This window comes from Juglans regia, chromosome 7, assembly GCF_001411555.2.
Source record: "Juglans regia cultivar Chandler chromosome 7, Walnut 2.0, whole genome shotgun sequence".
In the NCBI taxonomy this organism is placed as follows: Eukaryota; Viridiplantae; Streptophyta; class Magnoliopsida; order Fagales; family Juglandaceae; genus Juglans; species Juglans regia.
Window position 1 is genome coordinate 46,121,904 of NC_049907.1, and position 18,824 is coordinate 46,140,727.

At 35.5% G+C, this 18,824-nt stretch overlaps 2 protein-coding genes across 4 annotated transcripts; one reads left to right on the forward strand and one right to left on the reverse strand.

The window, feature by feature from the left end:
• The first annotated feature begins 5,114 nt into the window (after window positions 1-5,114).
• LOC108996268 (acyl-protein thioesterase 2-like) lies at window positions 5,115-9,405 on the forward strand. Of its 2 annotated transcripts, none has more exons than XM_018972051.2 (10): window positions 5,115-5,403; window positions 5,572-5,622; window positions 5,798-5,909; window positions 6,847-6,883; window positions 7,016-7,085; window positions 7,194-7,298; window positions 7,538-7,688; window positions 8,231-8,313; window positions 8,883-8,976; window positions 9,076-9,405. In XM_018972051.2, the coding sequence occupies exons 2-10, from the start codon at window positions 5,589-5,591 to the stop codon at window positions 9,170-9,172; spliced, it is 783 nt and encodes a 260-aa protein (XP_018827596.1). In that variant the 5' UTR covers window positions 5,115-5,403; window positions 5,572-5,588; the 3' UTR covers window positions 9,173-9,405. The 2 variants fall into 2 exon arrangements, with proteins under 2 accessions (XP_018827596.1, XP_018827595.1); XM_018972050.2 differs by having other exon boundaries at window positions 5,117-5,403; window positions 5,523-5,622.
• A 604-nt stretch (window positions 9,406-10,009) lies between these two features.
• On the reverse strand, window positions 10,010-17,201 carry LOC108996265. Of its 2 annotated transcripts, none has more exons than XM_018972045.2 (11): window positions 17,076-17,201; window positions 16,125-16,285; window positions 15,500-15,989; window positions 15,289-15,414; window positions 13,788-14,425; window positions 13,633-13,707; window positions 13,263-13,446; window positions 13,086-13,184; window positions 12,795-12,861; window positions 10,393-10,915; window positions 10,010-10,308 (listed from the first exon to the last, which is right to left on the reverse strand). In XM_018972045.2, the coding sequence occupies exons 1-10, from the start codon at window positions 17,145-17,147 to the stop codon at window positions 10,416-10,418; spliced, it is 2,412 nt and encodes an 803-aa protein (XP_018827590.1). In that variant the 5' UTR covers window positions 17,148-17,201; the 3' UTR covers window positions 10,010-10,308; window positions 10,393-10,415. The 2 variants fall into 2 exon arrangements, with proteins under 2 accessions (XP_018827590.1, XP_018827589.1); XM_018972044.2 differs by having other exon boundaries at window positions 10,010-10,318.
• Window positions 17,202-18,824: the final 1,623 nt, after the last annotated feature.

An 18,824-nucleotide genomic window follows, 5' to 3' on the forward strand; every position in this document is an offset into this window, starting at 1 on the left:
CCCCCCTCCGGGGACATTACTTCTCACTTACACTCACAGCACCTTCATCTCATATGGAACCCTGGTCACAACTTCTCTGCCAATCTCATACGATTATTTTGTGATTTCGACCAAATCCAGATAATCTTCATCTACGATTCGGTATCAAAGTAAACGTACTTTAATCAAATCTCTCTCTTTCTCAAATTCTAGGATTCAGCACATATATATATACATATATATATATATATATATATATATGAAGATTAGGTTGTTGATAGTTGATACGTGAAATTGGGGCTTGGATTGTTGTTGGGTTGTGTATGCATTTATACATAGGATTACATGAATATAATTTATTGATGTATAAAGACTTGATTTTTGTGGGTTAAGTGCTTATACATCTCGGTTTTAATCAAATGTCCACCAAGTGTTTGTTTTTATGTCTCAACCAAATTACTTCATTCATTTTGTCATGATTTTACTTGCATTCATGTTCATACATCAAGTTCATTTAATACATAAAAAGTTGAGACACATGAGAGTTGTTCATCATGTTTTTCTTAGTGTCTTCATCTCTGCTCACATAAGTGGTATTTATTATCTTATGAGTCTTATCAGATTAGTGACAAAATGAGGAGTATTGGAGGAATAAATTGATTTATTTTAGGTATTGTGAAATTTAGGGGGAGTTTGAGTAAGTGTGTTGTTGAGGGAGAGTTGAATGATTTTTTTGATATGTTTATGATAGTTTAACATTGAGGGGGAGAACTAATTATAATATTGAGGGAGAGAACTAAATTTTGAACATAATTTTGATGTTGGACTAAAACATAGTTAGACTTTGATTTGGATTTTAAATCTTGTGAATTTTTATAGTACTAATTTTAGTCACTGTTCTATGTTAGTATTTTTTATTCTTGATTATTTGCTTTGAATTTCTACTCGGTTTCTTGGTCTACTGTTTGTGCTTTTGACAGGTTTATATTACATTCATCAAGTTGATTTTGTCACCAATCCGCCAAAGGGGAGAGAGATTGTAGATGTAAAAGTTTGGGTAGAACTAGGTGACTAAGTTGATAAGTTTGGATAAGATTAAGTGACTAAAATTATATAGTTTATCATATCATTAAGTTGGTAATTTTGGATGAATATAAATTATTTATTGACTTTATCTATAACAATATTAAGTTTATCTAGAAGATATTAGAGGTTGTTTAGATAAATCATAAGTGTGAAAATCGAGTCTCAAGGAATCTGCACTTATCCAAAGAATATGTTGATATGAAATCTGTTACTTAAGAGAAGATTTATTGCGAAATGTTTAGCATTCCGTCAACGACAGATTCGCTCTGTCAGCAAAGTTCTACTAAAACTAAAATTTCTTTCTGATTGTTTATTTAAAAGAACCTATTGGTTAGGATATGTAGAGATTTAGATGTAGATATTTTCTAGAGCACTTTCTAGTGCATATTTTGGTAAGAAAATTCTTTGAAGAATTTTCATATTGTTTCTCTGAAAGAGTGTGATCGTGCTCCATATTGGAGAATTGATTCGGTCGAGTTTCAACCACTGGAATTCTAGGAGAAAAATCAATATTTAAAGATTGTCAGAGGTTCTGCCTTCTATTGCAGTAGAAGACAAATAGATAATTTGTCTAGTCAAGTAAGTATGTCAATTGACAAAAGTTTTGTAATTAAGTTTTACTTGTAATTGATTTTCTAATAATAAAACTAATTTTTCTGGATTTGACTGCCCTATTGGATTTTATCTTTAAAGAATTTTTTAAAGTATTTTTCTTCAATACCAATATTAGTGTTATGCATTTTATTTACTTTATGTTATTGCTTAATTGCATGATTAACGATTAATCAATTTGTTAAATGAATTAGTAGATATTTTCATTATATTATGATATGTACAGAGATTCTTGGATAATTTCACAATGGATGAGCACTTGGATAATTAGGGGATGCAACGCTTACCCTTTATGTATGATCATTAAATTAGAAACATTGACTTCTATTCTAGATGCTACTGCTTTTCCTGTGGTAGCCAGCTTTGCAAATTAACAAAAAGAAAACATACCAATAAATACACATCATCCTTTTTCTAATCTCCAATAAAGAGTGTAGTGCCAACAGCATATGTTGTCATCTTTCCAGCAAACCCACAAAGTTAATATCCAATCCTGTTTTATAATCGACATTGATTCCTCTTTACAAGGCTGTGGGACAAGGTAGGAGTTTGACAAACAAAAGGCCACTTTTACACTCTCTCCTCTAATAGCACTCTCATTGGATGAATCAAAATTAAATAACAGTTTTGATGAATATAAGAAAAATTTAACTTTTGACTATTTCATTCACATAACTCTCTACATTAGAATAACTATTTTTTCATTATATAATAATAAAATAATATAAAATAAATTTGGTTTTGATTATTCACATCAAATCTCCACATTAGATTATACATTTATTCATTATATAGTAATGAATAACTAATAATTTTAAAAATATTTAATTTTTTTAATTATTAATTTTTTTAATTTTATTATATTTTACTATTCTACTTATTATATGTTAATTAATAATCATATTCTTATTAAATTAATATATCACTAAGTCAAATTAATAGATTAATTGTGATAAAAATATGTGATAGAAAGAAATGGATGGAGAAATAATTAATAAAATATGTATTTGATGTATGTATAGTAACCTTCAAATTTGAAAAAAAAATTTAAAGTCACTGTAACTAAATTCTAAATATTTAGAATTTGACTAATCTAATGTGAGTATATTTTATTCTTTAATAACTAAATACTCATTGAATTTAACTTTTAACTAATCTAATGAAATTGCTCTAAGAGGAAACTGCCATAATATTGACATAGAAAGGAAAATCGGATGCTACCATTTTACTGCAATAACCAATTGTGACATGCCCATGTTATTAGATTTTCCAGGTGTTTAGTCAACAGGTAAAACATAGATCTTGCTTTTGCTACATTGGCATTGCATGAATTGTATATAAAACTTAAGAGGAATGCTACATACAGTCGGCAAATGCCATTCAATTGTTTTGAAAAAAATAGGGTATATTATTAAAAAATTAATTTCTTTTAATGTGAATCTCATATTTATTTATTTTTTTCAAAATGACTACACAACATTTTACGACTGTAAATATCATTTCTCAAAATCTAAACTGTACGAGTAATGAAATCTACTACTCAACATATATACAAAGTGTCACAGTACACGACCAGCACTAAATATGAGGTTTACCATGACAACAGTAGTCTACAGTAGAGAGCACAACAAACTGGGCACTAAATCATAAACAGCAGAAATGCAGAGTTGTTGACTACTCTACAGCATAAGGTCACGCCTGAAACTTGAAAGAGCACCCAAGCATCCTGTCCAGCATAAACAAAGAGGCAAATCTAGCAACATCTACGTCATCCAGAAAACAACCAATCAACAAGGACTAGCATATCCACACCAACCACAGCACCTAGAGAGTAGGGGCAGGACATGACATGATTATCATGTCAACAACCATTGAAAAAAAAAATAGAAAAACTAGGATATATACATAATTAGCAAAGATTTCTTCTCTATTAATGCCTAGTGCATGAAAACTCCATATAATAAACGGCCAGACCAAATATAGTGCGGTGCATGAGGATGGCTTAGAACCAGTTGGCGTCGTGGATGGTGTATAGAGTTCCTTATTCTTGGGTCTGCATATGAAAGTTTATCCTGTTGAGGAAATGAGTATATATGCCAAATCCACTTTGATCTGGTTTACACGTATAGTGACCAGCGTATCTCAATTCGAAATGCAGACAAGACTACCAGCCATATGCATCTGACATTATGTTCCCCGCTCTAAATTTTAAAGGCTCAGATAATTTAGCTGTGGAAGAAAGTTGCAGGTGTAGTGGACTCTCTCTCTCTCTCTCTCTCTCTCCTGTGGCTGGTTTGAGAAATTAGAAATTAGATGATTTCCTAGTTGTGTAAGGAAGGCAGGTAACAGAATTTGAAAAGCTTTGGTTACTTTTAAGTAGAGAAACAATAGTTCTTGCGGCAAGGCATTTGAAAAATAAAGTTCGGCGCATAATAAAGAAAATCAACTCATTAAAAAAAATAAAGAACTTTGAAAAAGATGCTTCTCAAGATTTTCCTGGTCGGGATTTCGGCTGGTTTCATAATTGTTAAAAATCCACAGATAACCGTGCCGAGAGAGCATCGAAGATTACAGGGAGATTTTGGTCGTACCAATATAATCTTAAGAAATTTCGGATAGGATAGATATTTGTATTCCTGAATTATATAATTATTTAAAAAAATAAATAAAATATAAAATTTATATAAAAAAATTAATTTTTTAATAATAAATCTTATTTTTATTTAAAAAGATTATACGTATTATATGTAGAATTATTCTTTCGGATCAGTTTGAATAGTAAAATGATACGAAAAAAGTTTATATAAAAATTAAATGTTAAATAAAATATTTATTAGAATATTATTTTTTAATATTATTATTATTTAAAAATTTAAAAAAATTGAATTATTTATTATAATAATAATATTTAATATGTGGTTGTGGTGTCCCATGACTATAAAAAAACAAAAAGCTTTCAATGTTCGGTTTGACTCTTCGAGCAACCAAAGGAAATTAGTGGCAACCAAGAAAAGCAATGATGATTCAAGCAAGGAAGAGGAGGGAAAGAGAGAAAAAGCTCATGTTCTTTTTCCGTCTTTTCCGCATATAAAATGAATCCAGGTTGGCGTCCTTAAACCTAAAAAAACAAAGTAATTCTAACTTTTATGATTTTTTAATTATATCATTGATACAAGATATTTTAGTAGTTTTTCATATATACAAACATTTTTCGAACTAAAAAAATATCTTTTATATGTTATTAAAAGAACAAAATCATACAAAAAATTCCGGAAAATGGAAATGTAATCATATTCCACTTATTCTCATTGAGTTATTGACCATTCCCATTTTCCAGATATTTTAAGGCCAGTTGTTTCTCACAGATAAATTGGGCTCTGGCAACTCTGCTTTCATGTTAATGGGTATCCATCAATCATCAAAATGAATAAAAAATGATTGTGAAAGGATAGTTTCTTTTATTAACCTGGATTATTCTCTCGTTTTCAGTAATATTCTCTCAGTTGTTGGTATTAGCTTTATTATCTTCTGGCCAGTGCCCACAAAGCATAGATTCTCTTTATGATGCAAAACCTGAGCTCTCTCTCCCAGTTGGGTGGCTTGGGAATGGATGAATGTGCTCTGCCGCTGCTTGGATTCTCTCTGCTCACAAAAGATTTCCTGCTTTTGTCCTTGCCTTTTTACCTTTCCTTTTCATGGATGCCTACACCTTTTCTGGGTTTCACGGTAGGTGCAAGGCGTGGCTGGAGTGCACAATACACATACACAGCAATGCATACGTGCACGTTTTATTCCACACATTTGGGTATAAATACTCATTAGCATTCTGAGTTTCTCTATAGCAGTACCTCTCCTCCGTCATTTGCTGCTATATGTGGACTGTATTTAGTGCAGATTGCTGAACCGTGAATATGAGCTACAATACGCATTACAACATGGGTTCTGGTTTGTTTCTTTTCCTCCTTTCGTTGCCTCTTTCATCTCAAGTACTTGCATGTAGTGTGGCCTGCTGTGGGAACTCCTCCATATTCTTGGTGGTTTTCTTTGGTGTGATGGATGTTTGTTCTTTGATTTGAACTCATATGGCTCGAGTGGTGACATTAGGGTAACATAAATTCAGGTAGTCGAACTGCAAGGACATTTGAGTTTGGAAGGACACATGTAGTGCGCCCCAAAGGAAAACACCAGGCCACTATAGTTTGGCTTCATGGACTCAGTGATAATGGCTCAAGGTGATGTTGCTATTTTTGCCCGCAGTTGTCTTCCATGCTCTCATCATTGTTGTTGTTTTTCTATGGATTATTGTGGTCATCTCCTGCAAGGAACATCTCCAACTCTTTTAGGATGGATGGAAAGGAAGATTGCATTTCCTTTTTTCTTTTCTTTTTTTTTTAAATTTTTTTATATGTGAGGGGGGCTTGATAATTGTGAGGGAGATTTAATACCGGGATGAGAGCAATTGCAGTGCTATCAGTAAGTTCAACATAAAACTAAGTATTTAACAACCTAGCTTGTATCATTGTTTCTATGTACTATTTGATTGGTAGGGAGAGACAGCCAGGTTAGAACTGTCAAATTTTAATTATTGTCTTTGTTTGATTTTTATTTCTGTCTCTCCCTCAAGGGTTGATGCCTATTCTTTCCTTCTGTATTTGAATACATATCCGGTAATGGAAAGATTGGCTTTTTGGTTTCAGAGGCACCAAAAAAAGAAGAGTTCAAGGATGTCAACATCCTGACATGGTCTGTAGTGTCAAATTCTTTGATGTGGAGTTCCTTTATTTTTTTTTTCTGGAGATTCCCATGAATAAATCTGATGGGAGAGAGAAGCAGCATCGTGAATCAGTATAATTTGTTTAATTTGTCATTTTCGTAGCTTGTGTGATTTTGATGTAAGCTTAACTTGAGAAGCTTTAGTTTGGGAAAGAGTATATGCCATATGCATGAATGGGACCAGTAGTTCACTTGGTTTTTCCCTAGCTGAACAACTAGAGAAGATACTTTACAAAGGATATTCATGGGTCCACACACACACACCCCGCACAGAGGAGATCCATCTGTATGTGTTTTTAGATAGATGAAATAACTTTTCATTGCCCTAATGAGAATGAAAGATCTGTAAGTTGAAGGAAGAATTGCTTTCTCATTCTCTGTTTCATTTGGTTGCAGTGCTTCCCAGCTCTTAGAATCCCTTCCTCTTCCGAATGTAAGGACATTGTTTATGAACTTACTAAGCCTGTACATACACTTTTGCATGCATGTATTACTTCCTTCTTATCATAATTAATTTTTCTTCTCCATAAGTATCTTAGGCTTCTGCTAAAATTCTGTGACGCAGATTAAATGGATCTGCCCAACTGCACCCACACGTCCTGTTACATTGCTTGGTGGTTTTCCTTGCACTGCATGTAAGGATCTATCAACTTTGTTTTAAAATTATAAAATCTCAAGTATAAATAGCACGGCATATCTTATCATGTTTTGATCATCGGTATTGCTTATGCCATTCGTCTCAGGGTTTGATGCGGGAGAGCTCTCAGAAGATGGTTCAGATGATTGGGAAGCTTTAGATGCTTCAGCAGCACATATTGCAAACTTGTTGTCAACAGAGCCAGCTGATGGTACTTTAAAGGCTAAATAACTTTCAAAATAACTACCTCGCTATAATAAAAAAAAAAATCTTTATTTTATCATTTTTAATTTGTTATAAAGTTCCACAACCTCTGAATTTTTTTCAGAACCAAGAAAACCAATGTTTCACCTCAATAAAAAAAAGTTTTTAGACAATGTCTAAACATCAGTCTTGCAATAACCGGTCCAGTTATTGACAATTTTATGATCATACTACTTTATTTGACAGTTAAGGTTGGTATTGGAGGCTTCAGTATGGGTGCTGCAATGGCCCTATACTCTGCAACTTGCTATGCTCTCGGGAGATATGGAAACGGTAACCCATATCCTGTCAACCTAAGGGCAATTATTGGACTAAGCGGATGGCTTCCAGGGGGAAGGTACAACTTCGTTTGGAACATTCTTTCTCAGACAAAACCAGATATTCATTCTCTTCTTTATGTTGGAAATGACTAGCACTATACTGTGTAGTAAACCATGCTCCGAGTAGGGGGTTGTCAATTTGAGAAAATATTACAATATAAAAGCATTTGATATTCATGTCATTCCAGCGGTTTCTATATGATTTTCATTTGAACTTCAAGTTCTTTTCATTTTGATGGATCTTATCTAATGATCGTAACATCTGTCGTATATATGCATCTTAGATTCTTAGTAGGCACCCAATTAGCCATACGTTCTATGTAGAAGGTGTACAGAGCCAATGATTAAATAACTTTACGAAAGGCAAGGGGGCGGGTGCATCTTTAAACAAGAGAAGCTGTGCGTGGATGTACATGATAGAGATGCCAAATGAGAGAAAATAATTTGGGAATTTTCAAACCAATGTCCTGCTTATTTAGTTTGCACAAAGAAAAGTAAAAAGAAAAAAAATCTGCTGTGTATTTATTATTGGTGTTCACCCTATCATTTTACAATGCAGGAGCTTAAGAAGCAAAATACAAAGTTCACATGAGGCTGCAAGGCGTGCTGCTGCCTTACCAATTTTACTATGTCATGGGACAGGTACGAGTCTGTCTCTCTATGGGCCGTTGAAGTTTATGCTTCTTGTTTTATGCACTGTTTGATTAAAAACAATATAATCGTCAAAGATTTGGGTCTTAATGGGAGAACTTTAATCTACAGAAAGAGATGACAAGTCTTTCCATCTTACCGTGACTTTTGATTTCTCCTTTCCCTTTAACTACTGTAGTCATGGGAAGCTCTTATCTAGAAATTTATATGCGTTTGGGCAGGTGTATATGTGCATGTGAAACAAAATCAATCATCCTAAAGCTCAATCTAAAATTCCATTATCTAAATCACATTTGTTTATCGGATGTTGTGATGTGTAGCGCAGGCTAGCAGCTAACAATAATAAGTTGGTGACATTACCTGTTTGGTAGAAAGATGTAGTTTATTCCAGTCTTGATGCATTTCCAGATATCAGTTATAGAAATTCTGTTTCTCGAGACTGTCATTCCAAGCTTAGGTTGCCCCTTGTAGTCAGGCTTCTCAATGGCAATGTAATCTGTTCTGCACACAAAATAATTAGGTAGTTAAGTGAACTAATTTGACTCTGAATCTTCTTGTAGGCGATGATGCTGTCCTCTATAAATACGGGGAAAAATCAGCCCAATCCTTAAGTTCAGCAGGATTTCACCACCTTGCATTCAAATCCTATGAGGGGTAAACTATTGACTTTGTTTCCATTAGTGAGATATGGACTCACAATTACAAGATGAAATTGGAAAGAAGCATCTCTTAGCTTTTGGTTTGGCTTTGCAGGCTTGGTCATTACACAGTACCTGCAGAGATGGACGAAATCTGCCATTGGCTGACCCCAAAACTGGCGCTCGAAGGGACTCGCCCGAGGCGGAACTAGTAGTTGGAGCTAGTGATCAGTATGAGGAATAAAATTTTGAAAGGAGAACAGGTTTTGAGTGCACTGTGTACGAGTACTAGGTAGTACAACATAGTATTATGGAGCATGGGGTATATTGGTATAGTTAAGATAAATAATCTCTCTCATTCCTTAGCCTCTTCTCTTGTCCTAAATGAAAAAGTTTGGATGTAGCTCACTATTTTCATTCTAGTTTCTTTTGCTTTTCATATCAAGTAATTCTCTTTTGTATGCACATATAAAGCAAACCAGGCTAATTACCAAATAATGATTCATACTTCTATTCAGAAGTAATGCCAAAACTGCACCTAAATCTCATACGGATGACAAAACGTGACGAACAGAAGCCTACCAATTTGTTTGACTCTAATGCTGATGCTTCTCCGCCGAAGCTCAAACTTCAAGTCATGCAGGAAGCTAAGTACTTGGATTTTAAATTTTAATGAATGATTTGAACTGACTAACCATCTTTATGTAGTTATCCGTGAGGATTTTGAACTGAGAAAAATGGTCCTTGCCGTGCATCATATTAATAATATTGATGTGCACTTGTTGACTTTTATTTCTTGTATTGCACAAACTAGAGTATACATATAATACTTGTAAAACCCATTACAGTTATTAAATTTTTTTTTTTTTTGTTTTTGCTAGTTGATATGGAAAGCTTTAGCATCAATGGTGTCTTAAATGCGTTACTAAGCAAGCTTGCAAATATAAAATTTCTTTATCGTTTTGTGTTTTCAAATAGGCACTCTTTCAGTTTGGTTGCCAACACATGCTTTACAGCTCTAACTAATTTCTTAACATTACCAGAAAATCTAACAATGCTTTAGAGCTCTAAAGCATGATCAAAATTTGATTTCCAAACAATTTAACAACCTTTTACCAATAAACCAAAACTCTACAGACAAAAACTATACTCACAGAAATACCTGCGCCTAAATCTAACAAAGATGGTAATTACACGTGCCTCTATACCATAGACGACCTTAGAAAGAGTAGACTAAAAAGGCTAAGAATAAGCACCGCCATTGGAATGAAGTTTCCTAGATTTCTTAGCAATTAAAAGCCCGTCTTCAGCTCTGCTTATGAAGTAGAAAGCAGGTACTTCCCGATGCCTGCAAAATACTGTAAACAGGTTACAGATTATAGAGTGCTTTGTCAATTGCATTACCAAGTCAACAAAATATTGATAGACTTACCCAACTCCATGGATTCATTCAAATCAGCGATTAGCAGCACTGTCTGTTTGATCATTTTTTAGCTTGCTTGACACCGTCTTGTATGGGGTAAGAGGAGGGAAAGAAGGCACAGCCTGCAAAATGAATTTGCGGCCACACCTCAAGCCCCGTGGAGAGCTTGACCTTTGTCCCTCTGCCCTGTGAGTGTTAGTAGTGTCCTTGAGTATCTCAAGCATATCATTGTCCTCCATGTTACAGAATGCAGAGTCAGAAGTGAGCTCATGGGGGCCATTGCCCCCACATAACTTTGGCGTAAGAGTAACAGGGGAGTAGCGCCAATGTAGGGAAGCAGCTGATGACTGAATGTTACTTGCCAATTGCAATTGGGCTTGTGAAATTTCTGAGCAAGGATCAAGATTACGCATATCAGCAAGTCCTTCCCATGATGTTGGCGAGAATTGCTTGCTACTCCCATTCTTTTCACTTTCCGCAATTTGCAGCTTCTCATGAGACAGATTATCACATCTCTCAGCTCTCCTGTAGTCTGTTTTTGCCATTCAATTGCAATGGAAGGGTTAGTCATTTGTAACCATGGAAAAAAGATAATGACCAGTAATATCCAACATATTAAAGCAAAGCCCTTGAGAAATACTTTCATGCATCCACGACAGAGGTTAGTGCCAACCAACCAAATGTATTGTTTCCAATTTGCTTGTCAATGAAAATGCAAATTTTTGATAGACTGACAGAGATTGAACTAGTGCAGATGATTTTCACTTATCACAAAAGTGGGATATCATATTGTATACATGTATTTAAAAAAATAAAAGGTCAATTATAAACTAAGTCAACTAACTTATTAGCTGCTCACAGTACGGATACCAAGAGACAATTGACTAATTGCTACTATCATCCTAGGCATTTTGGGCTACAGATCTACTAAGTCTTTGATTCCAATTAGGTAATAGGGATCTTGAACTAAGAAATAGAATTTGGAAGCTAAAAAAGGGAATGCTCGAATACAGTTCCTCTTCTCACACGGTTTATCATTTCCTGTAACGCCCCAATGAAAGGCCCAAACCACATGGCCTATACTCCAAAAGGACTAGTCAATGATACAATTGGAGCTCCATTGGAACCTTATAAAGTTCAAGAACTTCTCCTTCTCAAGCAATGTGGGATCACATACACCACTTACCCTTATCCTTATCATATGGGGTATCACAATCTACCCCTCTTAAATACCCGACATCCTCGTCGGGTCTGTTCGTTGTAGGTGACACGGCTCAAGTCCCACATTTCTGGTTGGAATAAGCTTTGATACCATTTGTAACGCCCCAATGAAAGGCCCAAACCACACGGCCTATACTCCAAAAGGACTAGTCAATGATACAATTGGAGTCCCATTGGAACCTTATAAAGTTCAAGAACTTCTCCTTCCCAAGCAATGTAGGATCACATACACCACTTACCCTTATCTTTATCATATAGGATATCACATTTCCTTTGCTAAGAGTATTCAATATCAACTTCAGTTGTTACTCTTGGAATGAATGGATGATCCAACCTTTTTCCAATGTCATAGACAAAAGCGTGAAGAGTTTTAACCACACTAGGTGGCCACCTCAAAGTTTTTTTAGTTACTTGTGGAAATTTAAAACTGGAGTATTTTAGGTATTCAATGTAGGGCTATACAAAAACTGACAGGACCAATCGTCGCCAATGTGGACCGGCCGCTGGAGTCCAGAACAATAGGAAACCAGCAAAGAACCGGTCAGACGGCAGTATAAATTTAGTGAAACCGTCGTCGGCCAATTCAGTCCCAATCTAAACCAACCCCAAACTACCGAATCGGCCAATAATATATATATTATATATATCTTATGTAAAACAACGCCATTTCACTTAAGTGAAACGGCATCATTTTACACAATACACCAAACGGCATCATTTAGATCTAGGGTTTAATAATCCCTCCCCTCCCCTCCCCTCCCCTCCTTCAAGCCACTTGGCCTGTCCCTCATCTCTCCAAGATCTCTCATCTTGGGCTTGTCCCTCACCTCTCCGAGCTCTCTATTGTTCACGGTTCACCTATCTTGTTCTCCTCTTTGTTGTGAATTTTGGTTGATTTATTTTGAATTTGTGAATTTGTGATGTGAATTTGGGGATGGGTTAGCAACCAACGGACCGACCGGCGAACCGATCGGTACCGATTGTAAGATTCCGGCCAATTCTCTCTCTCCCTATCGGCCGGTTTCAGTCAGCACCACCCTCTTAAAAAACTATTGGTGCGGTTTCGGTCAACACCAATAGAATCAGTTTTCAGCCCTAAACGATACTGCATTTGTGATGGAAAAACATGCTATTATATAACTCTGTTTACTAGAAGAAGCTAAAGAAAAGAGATTGGATGAAAAACTGACCTGACTTTATTCCAAAAGAGTTTTGACAACCATCACATCGGCATCCATCAGAACATCCCACTTTAGCCTTGAAATAAAGCAAAATGTGTCCAATCAGAATTAAGGAAAAGAGTGCAAATTTATACCTTGGTCCTAACCCAACTCCCTTATTCTGACACTTAACTCATTGATTAATATTTCATCGAACAAAAAACGACGACAATCAGCATGATATAAATTTCAGGAATGTCAGGGCAAGAGATTGTTATTTTGCTATAGAAAAAAACTGCAAGTAAACCATGTAAAATGAACCTGATAGCATTCACAATATTTTTTAAGACATTTTGACTTCTTGCAATTGCATCCTCTTTTGTGCCGGGCTGAAGATGGAGTAGTCCAGTTCCCTTCTTCCTGCAGTGTATTTTTGCTCAAAATATGTTTAATTAAATCACATTAAGGAACAAAATAGAGAGTTGAACAAGTGTATACCATAACATTTGCTGGAGACTCAGTGGTTTGCTTAACAATCTTTGGAGCAAATGCAAGAGGATTACGAGACTCAATTTGCTCCCGTGTATCAAGAACCAAGTCCTCATATTCAGGTTTGTTAAAGCAGGTTTCGCATGCACAAGAACCCACACAATAAATTCCAGCTGCAAAGCACTCACAATAACTGCCAATGACAGAGTATGGCTGAATCAAATTGCAACAGAAAATATGGTCTCAATGTGCCATTTTCAAATACATTTACTCAGCAAAACGTATAAAAGAACATATAACTGCATTCACAAAAATGCGTCCACTGGAAAGTAGAATTTCACAACAAACACAAGATGAATGCCCCCTCTCATTCACTTACAGTTTCAAACATTTGGACCTCTTACAATTACAACGTTTGCAGTCGCCACTCTCACTTTTGTTTGCAGTGCTCTTCCTGGATGCATCCCAAAAACTCAAGTTAGCTAACTGTAAAAAATTAGCGATTCATAAACTATATAATGAAAGCATGCTGACCTTTTCCTTTTAGGGCTCATTTGGTTTAATTCGTCAATACTGTCAGCATTTTGTTGAGCGGAAATTCTCCCCTCACATGGAGCCACCTGCAGCTCAATTTGTGTTAAAGGAGAATCACATGGGGGATTCAGACTGTTAATAGGGTAGGAGGTAGAACTGGCTGCCACTCCAGCTTGACTTTCCTGCTGATCTAAATCAGCATGTGAAAACATTGTCCCAGCTATGGCCGAATTTGAGATATTATTTGGGTCCTTTACTAAATCATTGCTCCACTCAGGCACTAGCTTATCTTGTGAACTAAGGTTTAAGTTCTTACTTGTAAACACATCCGAGCCTGAAAGCATAGATCTGCCAATGCTATTAACATGCAAACCAATACCAGTTGGAAGGGGAGACAGTATTTCAGAGTTTCCAATATTTTGAGTGGATCTAGCCACTTTAAGGGGGCAGCAAGATGCCTGGGAAGTTATGGACAGAGGATAGCCAGCTGCATCCCAACTGCTAGAGATTGGCGCCAGACTCTTCAAGTTTGTTATGCTAGCCTTTGGATTGGCAGTATTTCCAGTAGCTATACTCTTGCAGGCTAATGTGGCTTCAAAATGAAGATGTCTACGTGTACCACGACAATTATTGGCGCCCTACATTTTGATATAGAGATTAGTCTACCGCATGAAAATATTGAAGAAATGAAACATATAAACTACATTTCAGCTGTGCTAAACTTCTCTCAAAATATAATGACTATTATATTAAAAATATGTTTCCAACAATACTTGCCATTATTTCATAGTTAACTTCAGACATACACAATAAAAGAATTATCAACAAGCAGCAATGCAAAATAGAAATACTACCAATTATTCTTTACAGTTCACATTTTTATAATGCAGCGTTTTTTGTAAGTCTGTCAAAACAGATTAGTTGTACATCTTAATCAATATACTTTATAAAAGAGCAAAAGAAGCATATGGCAAGAAATGCAAAGATGCATATGAGCTCAAGAAGGAAAAACCCAAACCTATTCATGCATAGCTCATTGTCATTTCACTTTGTTGTTCAAAAAACATTGATTTTCAAAAACATAGTACATGTGCAAGTGGGCAGATTTAAATATTGGGAACTGCCACTTAGGTAGGACTACTCAATCATCCATGCACCACGTGTTAGTCTTTGATTGGCTAATGTGGATATCGATGCCACGTGTCAGTAAATCAGGGACTGACATGTGACTTGCCATTTATTTTCTGATGGAAAATTGACAGAGGTACCTATTGGAGAGTTTCTTGAAGTTCAGTATCAGTTTTGCAAAAACTGAAAAGTTGAAAACTGAGGCCTCAAATTGCAAAAAGTGAAAACTCAAGTACTGATTTTGCAACTAATCCATAAATCTATGATTGGGGAGGTGTGAAATGCATCAGTTATATGTGCTCCAGATTTTAAAGTTTGACTCGTAGAAGTAGAAACTGAAGAAAACAATAATTATAGCATGCTTAGTTTGTACCTTAACAAATTCTTTCGGTAATGTTCTTGAACCATCGTCAAAATCTTCACAGGCTTCATTAATCTGCAAAGGTTCATCAAGTGATTGACACGTGCCATCCCCTTCATCCTGTTGTACACCTTCAATCTGCAAATTTAACATTTAGGTTAAATATAAAAAAACATAACTTTGCTCTTCAAATAAAAATATAGAGACCCACGCCAACAATTACCTGAGCTGCATGTCTTTCACAATGTTGCACTCCCGAAACAGGATTGAGCTTCATATCAGCATCAACAATGTCCTTGGCTTTTTCTGAGGTAAGTCCTTTTAGGAAGTCATCAAACCTTTCATCATTCCTCAGATCAACTGCACTTTCAACCAATTTAAGAGGACTTAGATTCAGATTCTTTTCAGCTGGATCACATAATGTAAGAGCTCCTTCCTCTCTATTACTATCAACAGCATCATCAACCTTTTTTATGGTTCCTTTCAGACCAGCATAACCACTCTGCAACAACTCAGGCACTTCTTCGGCTGATTGCAAGCCTAAATGGGTTGAATTTGTAGAGTCGACCTCCATAGGATCTACCAGATATTCGTCGATACACCCTGCGGGACTGCATGACTGGCCTTCCTTCTCAAAGCTAGGAATGTGCACAACATTCAACTGGGTATTAAAATTTTCATGAACAATCGAATCTGTTGCAGCTACATTGTCTCTGTTGACATGAAGAAATAACAATTGATAGAAAGAGGTCAGCATGCTTGACCACGGAATGGAAAAAAGATAATGCATACAACCCCAAGTGCCTGTCAAAAAGAAATAAGAGCATTATGGAATCAAAGCAACTCACCTTTCCAGAAAACTGGTATCACGCTGCAGATCTATACGAGGTGATGTAAACACGAGTGGTGGGGTTGGCAAATTGGTTTCCGTAAATCTTTGTGTATAACGTTCAGCCTTAACCGACTTTATTGGGGAAAGATTGCAAAGGTAATTGAAGAAAGGTGACTCCTACGGTTGAAATAAGAGAAAATAGACAAGTGAACACTTGATGCAACATGTCACGGATAAAAAAAAAAAAAAAAAAAAGATCCAACAGATCACACAGGTGGAGTAGACCACTACCAAAGCAACTCCAAAACATACTTTTTCTAGCAATAAAACGAAGTATCCTAACCTTTTTTTTAATGCATCATTAAAATGATATACCAAACATGGCCAAGCCAAACGGATGTATCCGATTCAGTTTGTGGGGTGCTTGTTTTTCCCAAAAAACGCAATACCTCGATTCATACGTGGCTTTTGCCATTGTTAAAAACTATAAATAGGAATAAATAGATAAATCTTCAAGCCTTATATAAATCGTCAAGTCCTAGTGCTAAATAACTTTAAATCTTTGAAAAAGTATCATAATCAATTCCCCCAAATAAAGCAAATGCAAATTTTGATTGTTAAGAAAGTAAACGTCTGGAATCCATCATCATTCATGCCCGCGAACGAACTCTTCCATTAAAAAGTATCCCAAGGGACCATCGAATTCGCTACAGTTGAACCCCCCCCCCCCCCTCCCCTCCCCGGTGGGTGCGAGGCCCAACAAAGGAGAAAGAAGTTGAACAAAAAAAAAAAAGAATCGAAATTTATGCGATTTCATTTTCCTACATTTTCTTACAAATCAAACAGTTTGTAAACACGGCCGAGCACTACACTATAGTTGGGAAACATAAGCGATCTGACCCATTAGACAATCTATCAAAACGACAACCATGGAATGCAAAATCAGAGTACGAAACCAGAGGCTTACTTGCACTGGAGGAGAATCTGATGAAATCGGAGATGACGAGGCGGCGACCGGATTGCCCTCAGGAGAATCCATGTTCCACTTCTAAATCCCTCTAATTTTTCTCCACCGCATTTTGCTCTGCGGAGCGAGAAGTAAATAGGTTTCAAACCTTAACGGAGCGGGAAAGCGACCTACTTACGTTGTAAGTTGTAACGCTTCAAATCACCGGCACGTGTCTCCTCTCTCATTTTTGTTTTTTGTTTTTTGTTTTTTGGTCTCTCTTTTCATGGGCCGAAAATGGGTCCTGTTTTTGGAGATTGGTTCCGAGTCCCACTCCGCCCACTTTCTCGACAACCAAAGCAGAGAATTTCCTACTAAGAAAGACTCGTACCTCATTAGGAAAGTGTTTCCGAAAGATGTCCTCCTCGTATTTTGGATCCTTAGATAGTGTTTTGGATGTGCATTCGTCCCGTAGGTGAAAAAAATTTGTTACTTTTAGGGATAAAGTGGAAAAAAATAAAAAGAAGAAAGAGAGATAAAAATAAAATTTATTGTCGACAAATGATCCTATGTTTTTCATTTTGAACTTTAAATTACCGTACGTTTTAACTTGTCTCCTAAACTAACATTGGAGAGTTTTGATTTTTCTTAAACATCAACTAGTCCACGTGATGTTTAAGATGCAAACCATGTCCAAAACCTTTTGAAAAATGGCTGAATCGAGATTAACGTCCCGTTTGACAGTGAGATAAAATAAAATAATTTTAATAAGAAAGTTAAATAAAATATTATTAAAATATTATTTTTTAATATTATTATTATTTTTAGATTTGAAAAAAGTTAACTTGTTTATTATATTTTATGTGAGAAAATTGTAATGATAAGATTATATGAGATGAAACCGTTTATATATCCATGACATGGCCTTGCTGAACAAGCCCTAGATAAACCGACTTCCAAGAACTGTAACAGCTTCAAGATTCTTCTTTTGGTTGGTTGCCGAGAAAATTAAAAACTAATAAGGAAATGTTTGAGAAATTAGAGGAGATGAAAATTTTATAAATAATAGTAAAATAGTTTATAAATAGTAGTGAGATAGTTTGAGATAAATATTTATTAAAATTTGAAAAATAAGAGAAAAAGTAAATAAAAAAGATTATATAATTAAAATCTTGTTAGAATATAAATTTTTAATATTATTTTTATTTTTTAAATTTGAAAATTTTGAATTATTTTTTATTTTTTGTTTAGAAAGTTAAGAAAATTATAATGATTAATTTAAAAAAATTAAAATGATTAGTTTGATAAATAATATTTAAAAAATGAAATAAAATGAGATTGAGATAGAACGAAAAATATTTCCAAACTTCCCCTTCTTTGACTGTAACTTTATTTGACTTGCACTTCAATTTTATTGGAAACCAAACAGGACCAAGCTTTTAACGGGCGATGAACTACCTGTTCTAAACAAAAACCTCTTAAGAGCCCCATCTATCGAGGAAGCAACATGTAGATCACACAAAAAAAATAAAAAAAATAAAAACAAAACTTGCTAATCTCACAGGTGGGTAACCACCGAGTCACCATTAGCGACCTCGCAAAGTCCCAAATGGTAACCCTCCATGTCCAATCTTCTTTTGATATATGCCATCTCCCCAGATGGCATGTTCCTCCTCATCGTCTACCGAAATCGCCGCTGCCTCCTCATCAACCTCCATCGGCACGTCGTACTCCACCGGATATCCTTCAAGCATACAATGAATGTTGTCG

What these genes read in the sequence shown, in the direction of transcription:
- LOC108996268 (XM_018972051.2), top strand. Translation starts at nt 5,589, where the DNA reads ATGAGCTACAATACGCATTACAACATGGGTTCTG. An exon ending in GCATTACAACATGGGTTCTG is followed by an intron (nt 5,623 to 5,797) that starts GTTTGTTTCTTT and finishes ACATAAATTCAG; the next exon opens with GTAGTCGAACTGCAAGGACA. An exon ending in GGATGGCTTCCAGGGGGAAG is followed by an intron (nt 7,689 to 8,230) that starts GTACAACTTCGT and finishes TTTACAATGCAG; the next exon opens with GAGCTTAAGAAGCAAAATAC.
- LOC108996265 (XM_018972045.2), bottom strand. Translation starts at nt 17,147, where the DNA reads ATGGATTCTCCTGAGGGCAATCCGGTCGCCGCCTCGTCATCTCCGATT. An exon ending in AGTCTCCAGCAAATGTTATG is followed by an intron (nt 13,185 to 13,262) that starts GTATACACTTGT and finishes AATACACTGCAG; the next exon opens with GAAGAAGGGAACTGGACTAC. An exon ending in CTCTTTTGGAATAAAGTCAG is followed by an intron (nt 10,916 to 12,794) that starts GTCAGTTTTTCA and finishes TGGCAAAAACAG; the next exon opens with ACTACAGGAGAGCTGAGAGA.